This window comes from Tamandua tetradactyla, chromosome 5, assembly GCF_023851605.1.
Source record: "Tamandua tetradactyla isolate mTamTet1 chromosome 5, mTamTet1.pri, whole genome shotgun sequence".
In the NCBI taxonomy this organism is placed as follows: domain Eukaryota; kingdom Metazoa; phylum Chordata; class Mammalia; order Pilosa; family Myrmecophagidae; genus Tamandua; species Tamandua tetradactyla.
The window spans coordinates 178,103,175-178,111,324 of NC_135331.1; the positions used below are offsets into that span (position 1 = coordinate 178,103,175).

General features: G+C 49.4%; 1 protein-coding gene across 1 annotated transcript; it reads left to right on the top strand.

The window, feature by feature from the left end:
* The first annotated feature begins 241 nt into the window (after positions 1-241).
* VGLL2 (vestigial like family member 2) lies at positions 242-7,714 on the top strand. The gene is made up of 4 exons (XM_077159307.1): positions 242-476; positions 2,640-2,949; positions 4,722-5,243; positions 6,449-7,714. Exons 1-4 carry the CDS (start codon positions 396-398, stop codon positions 6,487-6,489), a joined length of 954 nt encoding a protein of 317 aa, XP_077015422.1. The 5' UTR covers positions 242-395; the 3' UTR covers positions 6,490-7,714.
* Positions 7,715-8,150: the final 436 nt, after the last annotated feature.

The window sequence follows — 8,150 nt, forward strand, 5'->3', positions numbered from 1 at the left end:
GGGGTCACTGGCGCGCGGCAAGGAAGCCGGGAGAAGCACACCCGCGCCCCCTCGGGCACGCGCTCCTCGCTGCCCATTGGCCCCCGGTTCCCGCCCCCCACCGCCCGCTCCCCCTCCGCGGCCCCTGCGCGGCGTCAGCACGCCCGCGGGCGTGGGCTTTAAATGCCCACTAGCGGAAGCCCCGACGCTTCTGTCCCGGAGCGCGGCCGGGGCTAGAACTGCAGGGGCGGGAGAGGCGGGAGGGAGCCAGAACCCGAGCCGCGGAGCGCGCTACCCCTCGCTACGCCGCCGATGCCTCGGCAGCTCGGCCCTCATCGGCGCCCATGCAGCATCCCTGCGCTCCGCGGAACGAGAGTTGATGGTAAAAGACCCAGCCGTCTCCGCTGCGGGGAGCCATGAGCTGTTTGGATGTTATGTACCAAGTCTATGGTCCTCCGCAGCCTTACTTCGCAGCCGCCTACACCCCCTACCACCAGGTACGTGTCTGCTCCCGGCCGGGGCTTCGGGGACGGGTGGCGCGTCCCCGGCTTCTCCAAGCTCCTCCTGTACCCCGAGGTCCGCGGCGTACCCGGATGCGGGATTGCCCGCGCTGCCACCGGGTTGATTGTGCAGTTAGCCAACCCCTTTATCTCTCCCGCTTGCCTCACGGAAGACAACTAAACCCTGCTAATGCGCGCCCGGGTCTACCCGGGAATAATCGGATGAGGCTGGCGCTGGCTGGATTTTCTTCTTAGAGTTCATTGGACTCCAGGTTTTTCTAGATCCGGTGGGGGTGCGGGGAGCTGCGGGCAAAGCCCAAGCAGAGCAAACCAAACACTAGTCTTAAAGATGAGACTGACACCAAAACAAAAGCAAAAGTCTGTCTCTGTCTTTTTTGTCTGACACTCAAAGACCCGCGTTCTCATTCCTGCACTGTTATCCAAGGAATACTTTCATGTTTCCATTTCAATTCTCCAGCAATCAGACCAATTAATTCCATAAGCATCAGATTCGTTGCAAAGAGCACCTGGCAGAGAGCATCGGTCTTGTAAAGATCGTTTTACAAAGTTCTGGGAAATATTATTGGCATGTGAAGCGCGCTTGCTAGGTAATACTTCCCCCGTTCTCGAGCCTGAGGAGCCTGAGGAGCCTGAGAAGCCCTGCCTCCAAGTCTAAGACCATTATCTCCGGTTCTGCAAACTATTCAAGTTTCGTTTTATCCTGCCGAGTTCTCTCTATCTGGCGAACAGTTTTTCTTTCCATTTCCTCAGCTAAGGCAGCAGAACCTAAAAACAGTAGTCCTGGAGAAAAACGAAATTGCACAGACGGGGACAAGCCGTAGGGGGCCAGAGCTTTGGGTAGACTGAAATATACCCCAATGCCAGGGGCCATGCTTTCCTTAATTTTCCTTGCAAATTTGGGAATGTCTATTCAGAAACTTTGTAAAGAATTAATAATGAAAGGGGTGGTGCCTTGGACTTTTATTTCCCTTCCCCTCCTTCCTTTTAAACTTTCCAACATGGAATTGAGTTAGTCTCCATGTTAATTTTAGGAATCACCAGAGTCCCTTGCTGTAAGCCAAATGGGGAAGACATTTAGGAAGTGGTGATAATACTAAATAACTCCAGTGTTTTGGCCCCACCTCTGAGATGAGCTCCATCCCAGGCAGGGACTGGGGCAAGCCGGAGAGAAGTGGGCTGGTTTTCTGTTTGCTTGGTCCTTTCTTCTCCCACTGGGGCCTAATCTACTGCATTCATATGTCCGATGCTGCCACTCTTCAAGGCCATCTCTGCCTGTATAACACTTGAGCTCTGCATTCAGTCCCTTGCTTATTTCTAAGAAAATGTCCTCAGCATCTACATTAGGTTTTAAAATTATGCTGACATTGTCATGACTCAACCTCAAAGTCGGATGTGAAACTTCTTCCTTCTGCTCCCTTTTAACCTCTTGTTTCCTCACTGTGTGTGGCTGTGGCAAGGGGAATATGCTCAGCAGCCTCTGTTTTTTTTTTCTCCATACTTAAAAGATTCTTTCAAAAAGCGAGACACACTTCAACGGCTGGTTCATGGCTGACCAAACAAACGTCAGCCCGCATTTATTAAAATGATCCCATTTCTCCAGTCACAAATTATCCCACAATTTTACCCCCACAGGACTCCTTCTTTAGTGGCACTACTTCCCCATCTCTGGGGACAGTTCTTCCTTTTCATTCCTGGTTGCTTCTAGTGGATTATGTTGTTTTCCTGCTCTATCATGAGGATGCTTAGCCCTGCATCTTGTCCTGTGTCCTAGATCCTCGGGCCCTACCTACACTTGGGTGCCCTTCATCTTTGGAGCCTGGTTTTAAAAACAGATCTGTTCCGAATTCCTTCTTTTGTGCCTTCAAATTCAACTTGTACCCTGAACGCTTAGGTGTGTACGGGGACCTTGGCCCTAGTTTTTGGTGTGCTTTTCCTGTGGCCTGGGGCACCTCGGGGAGATAGAGGCACAGAGGAAGCAGGTGGCGCTTGGCCTGCTTTTATGCCCAGAGCACAAGACTTCGGCACAGATGCTAGGTTCTCTGTGGATACTTGGGGATCCAGATGAGGGAAAATGCCCTGACCCCAACTGACCACACCTTTTGAAACCAGCATCTACTCTTTCTCTCTCTCTCTGAGCAGAAACTAGCCTATTACTCCAAAATGCAGGAAGCCCAAGAGTGCAACGCCAGCCCCGGCAGCAGCGGCAGCGGCAGCTCCTCGTTTTCCAGTCAAACCCCGGCCAGTATAAAGGAGGAGGAAGGCAGCCCAGAGAAGGAGCGCCCACCGGAGGCAGAGTACATCAACTCCCGCTGCGTCCTGTTCACCTATTTCCAGGGGGACATCAGCTCGGTGGTGGACGAGCACTTCAGCAGGGCGCTGAGCCAGCCTAGCAGCTACTCCCCCAGCTGTACCAGCAGCAAAGCCCCTCGGAGCTCCGGGCCCTGGCGGGGTGAGTAGGCACCCGCGCAGGGGCAGATGGCAGGCCCTCTCGGCCTGGGGTTCACCTACAGGGGCCCAAGGAGATGCTAGCGAACGAATTCTAGGTGTGAGTAGAGGGGTGAAGAGGAGAATTGGGGGAGCTTACAAAAAGTGAAGATAGGAAGGGCAGGGGCACATGACCTCTTGAAGAGGCAGAGGAGGGCAGGGGCCTGGAAAAAACATTAACCTTGGAGTTGGGAGACCTGGGGTCCCATTTGACTCCACCACATCCTACCTAGCAATATGACCCTGGGCAAGTCTCTTAACCTCACTCTACCTACTGGTCCCTAAAATTAGACTGCTTGCCCTCCTAGTGGTCCCCCAGAGGTTGCTGTGAGACCCCAATATAACAAGGGCACGTAAAGGTACTGTGGAATTGTGAGACTGGCAACTCCCTCCCAAACAGGGGTAAAAATCTTCACCTCCCACAACCTGCAGGCACTTTCCCAGTGTCCGAAAATTTGCCCAGAGGGAAAGCCTCTGGACTTTTCACTGCAGGCACAACCTGCTGGAGAATGTCCTTTAAAGCCTATGCTTTTTGCCACATTCCAATTATTTGAGAAGCCTTGAAGCAGAGCTCTTTTTTTTTTTCAGTAAAGCAACAAGAAAACAAATTTAGGTGCAGCCAAACATCTCTAAGGAGTTTCCCAAAAAGCGTCCTCTATTTTTCTATCCCTCCCCACAAAGCACTGCTTTATGCTACACAGGAATAATTATTTCTTGGACAGGTCAACTAAATCTCCCTTCTATTTTGAAGCCAAATCTCAACCTCTTTCGATTCACAAGTGTGATGGAAATAGCTATTTGGTGACCTTTCTCACTAAGCTTCCGTATTTTGGTGTGAAATGCTGAAAAATGAGGGCTTCACTGTAAAAAAGAAAATGAGTATTACACGTTGGAGGAAATGATGCCTCACCCGCTTTTTTTTTATTCTGGCAGTTTGCACAAGCTTTGCCCAGAGAAGATCCAAAAACATTAGTAATGAATACAGAACGCTTTTGATTCTCCAGTTGCCGAAATATATATTTTTCAACAGGAAGATGGCTCAGTACTTAGAATGCATTTTTCAAGGCATTTAAATTCTCTAGTATATATGGTGCAGAAGTCTTCCCGATAGCAGGTGTTCAGTAAAGGCTCCTTGAGTTAAACGTCTTTCTTTCCTTCCCTCCCCACCGAAGGCAACAAATTCCATCTAAATGCTGTTTTCTTAAAATACTGCCAGGCACTAGGGGCCAACACTGATACTGACCATAATAATTCTGGGAGATCCAGGAATTTCTGATGCAGAAAATGTGTTTATTAAAACAACGCAAATGGCCTTTCCTTCACGTCTCCCTATGAAAATAAGACAGTTGCCCTTTTGATATGTCTACCCTTGTTTGAGTTCTTGAAAAAAAAAATATTTGAAAGAAGGTTTCTAGAAAGGGGGCTAATAATAGCAGGACTTCGAAATATGCCAGTGGACTTCCAGCTTAGCAGAGGCCCTGGAGGGGCACATTTTCCGGAGCAAGGGAAGCTGACACGAGAGAGAAGGCAGTGAGATCACTGGGGGGCCGACCCGGCGGCATCTTTGGCTTGAGGAGAGGCTGCGGGCTGGGAACGGGAGCCGCCGGGGCAGCTGAGCCGGAGTCGGGGATGCTCGGGCGCCCCCGCCCACCCCCGGGTTCCGCACCGGGGGCGCCTCTGCGAAAGCCGGGGTGACGCGCCCTTCTTGCTTCCTTTCCTCCTCTCGGCGGCCTGCAGACGGCTCCTTCCCGATGAGCCAGCGTAGCTTCCCCGCCTCCTTCTGGAACAGCGCGTACCCGGCTCCGGTGGCCGCGCCCTTGGGCAGCCCGCTGGCCGCCGCGCACTCGGAGCTGCCCTTCGCCGCCGCGGACCCCTACTCGCCGGCCGCGCTGCACGGCCACCTGCACCAAGGCGCCGCCGAGCCCTGGCCGCACGCGCATCCGCACCACGCGCACCCGCACCACCCCTACGCCCTGGGCGGCGCCCTCGGCGCCCAGGCCGCCTCCTACCCGCGGCCCGCCGCCGTGCACGAGGTCTACGCCCCGCACTTCGACCCGCGCTACGCGCCGCTGCTGATGCCCGCCGCCGCCGGGCGCCCTGGCCGCCTGGCGCCCGCCCCGCAGCCCGCGCCCCGCAGCCCGCCCTGCGAGCTCTCGGCCAAGGGCGAGCCGGCCGGCGCCGCCTGGGCCGCGCCCGGGGGCCCCTTCGCAAGTCCCGCGGGGGACGTGGCGCCGGGCCTGGGCCTCAGCGTGGATTCAGGTAAGCCAAGGAGGGAGCCCACAGGGCGACCCTATGCCCGACCCTCTTAGTTCTCTCTTGAGACCCTTGCGGCCGTGTGGCAGGAGGATCTGCAGGCGAGGTTGTGTTTCAGCAGATAGATGCTTTTGTGCCATCGGTGTGGGCGAGATGAGAAAGTAAGACCCTGCCCGGCCTGACTGTTAAATATTGCGGAGAATTTTATTTTTTTAATCACATTTGGCAGAGAGTTCTAGCTCTGCGCTGTTCATGTGGCTGTTGAGCCCTTGAAATGTGATGAGATCCGATTGAAACACGCTGTGAATGCATAATACACCCTGACTTCCAACACTTTGTAACAAAAAAGGAATGCAGATTTTATCTCATTCACATTTTTATATCGATTGCATGTTGAAATATATTCAGTTTATAAAATATCAGATATATTGCGTTAAATAAAATATGGGAAGTTGGTTTCACCCGTTTCTTCTTTACCTTGTTTCAATGTCGTTGCTAGAAAAATTAAAATTAGATATGTGCTCCCATTGTGTTTCTATTGGACAGCGCTGATCTAGAGTACCTGCTGAGAGTGTAGTTTAAAATCCTGTGCAGCTTGACACTTATAAGCAAAGAAAAATGTGATTTTTATGTCAGCTTAATTGCCAAATTAAGTAGGTTTCGTAAAAAATGTAAAACGTACCTAAGAATATGATCTTGATGATGATGTAAGGTCTCTGACTTAAGAGTTGAATTTCAAAGGTGCATTCAAATAAAGGTTTGCTGGTTTGTTTTCTTTTATTTCTTTTCAGTGGAAATGAAAAAAGATTATATAATAACTGCAATCCTTGGCTTGTAGTCTTGCCCACTCCTCCCTTCCTTCAGATGAAGATTTGATATTTCCATTTGCTTTGCTTTTACTTTCTTCCCATCTCCCCTCTTAGATAAATATGACTTTCACAATAAAACGGTGGTGTTTGCCTTTCTCTTTCCTTAAATATTGTGTGCCTTCCCTCCCCCGCCTCTGCTCTCTCTCTTTTCTTTTCCCGTCCCCTCTCTCTCTCTGTCTTATTTTCTCTGTGTTTTCAGGTTTGCAGCCTCAGGACAAAAGCAAGGATCTGTACTGGTTTTAGACAGCCCACCTTCTTCCCCGTAGGTCTCTGCGTAGTGTGATTGCGGACGATGGGAGCTGGTCCAGTCGGTTTGTAACAGCTTCTGATCTTGGTTTGCAGCTCGTCGTTATTCCCTCTGTGGCGCGTCCCTCCTGAGCTGATCTGCTGACCCAGGGTTTCCCCTTCCCTTGCCCTTCTGACCAGCCATGGAGGCTTAGCATCTGTGTCCCTCACTTCATGGACGAGGATGTGGGGAAAGGCGGAGACTTCAAACTTCTTGGTGTATTGGGGAAACAAAACCAGACAAACAAAAAACATCTGCGGAGCTGTCGACTAATGCCAAAAAGAGCAAATCCCGAACCTTGGAATTACGTTTAACACTCTTGGCCAATTCACTGGAAATATCTGTGGTGAGATCCTTTAGTCAGGTGATATGATATCCTAAGCTTTCTTGGAAAGGGGGGGAAGAAAAAAACAGACTTTGGATGTGAATATTTTTTATGCTGATGTGCATTATTTCATAAAAGTAGTGTGATAATAGCACTACTGATGTCAGTATCCTCAAACTTTAAAAAATAAATGTATTTGTATTTGCATCTGAGACTGTGGTTGAGAAGTAAAAAGAAGCCGATTCCTTCTTCCTCGCTGTGTTGCCTCCAGCTCTCCTCCTGCCCACTCCCTCTCAATGACACACACACTCCGGACACAAAGACACACTTTTTCCTGTGGGCTATGACCATGAAAGCCTCAGCCTGAATGTGAGTGGCAAGTGGCTTATCTGGAGCCACCTGCCCACGTCTTACTGAAATGCAGCTGTTGTAGGACAACTGTTTAAAACTCCAGAAATACATCGACCAAGGTGGCACTTCCCAGTGTTTGGCACAATTGTAATTGCACTGGATATAATTTAAAAATATAGGTCATATTTTTTACAAGGAACATTTTATGATGCAAGAAGAAACCCTTCACTGCCTTCTCTTCCACAAATTCTGTCCCTCCCTCTTTCCACCTCTGGATGACGAAAGCCACAAGAGACCCCAGTTGTCTCCGTGGAGAGGAACTAGGACTCGCCACAAGGGAAGGACATGTCCATGGAGTCTCCGATACCTCAGATATTTTTCTCAGTCTCTATGGTTGTGATTTGGTCCTTTTGTGCCGGGACATGGGAAGGAACCTGGGTGTGGACAAAGCTGAAGGTGATGAGGAAGAGGAAACAAACATTAAAGATATCTGTTTACTACAAGTTCACTGTGTTCTTTCATGAAAGGAAAATAAATGCCTCAGTTATTCTCTAGTAGAATAAAATTATTTATGGTAGTATGATCTGATTTCAGTAGGTAATATTATCTTACATTTATATATACTTTTGTTTTTCCAAAGTGTTTGCTGTGCTATGAGATCTGTTACCCTAGTTCTACTTCTCATCATCCCCAGAGATGGAAGGTTAGGCATCATCCCTGTTTTACAGATGAGAAAGCCAAGCCTAGAGAAGCAACTTAGAATCAGAGACCGAACAGAAAGCATTACCTCTAGACCGTTCAGTCAGACACGGTTTATTCTGCAATAGGAAATTATTATTACTTCTTGAATTCTAGACTTTTAGACAAAGTAGAATCAGCCATTAAGGCCTGTTTTTGAAATGTGTTATTTTATATTTTAGTAAACTGTGCTAAGAAATCTACTACTAGGTAAAACAAAAAACAGAGAGAGAGCGAGAGTATTATTAAGTAAGAAATTGATAGAATATCTCTTTATTTTTTTTATTGAGGCCAAAAGCTTTTTGTGCTACTTCACTAAAGTGCCCAAAAGAGAGATTTTGTGT

Bases quoted from the DNA above. Each gene is read 5' to 3' on its own strand.
- VGLL2 (XM_077159307.1), top strand. From the start codon at position 396: ATGAGCTGTTTGGATGTTATGTACCAAGTCTATGGTCCTCCGCAGCCT. The intron at 477-2,639 runs GTACGTGTCTGC...CTCTCTGAGCAG, and splicing joins CCTACACCCCCTACCACCAG to AAACTAGCCTATTACTCCAA. The intron at 5,244-6,448 runs GTAAGCCAAGGA...CTTGGTTTGCAG, and splicing joins GGGCCTCAGCGTGGATTCAG to CTCGTCGTTATTCCCTCTGT.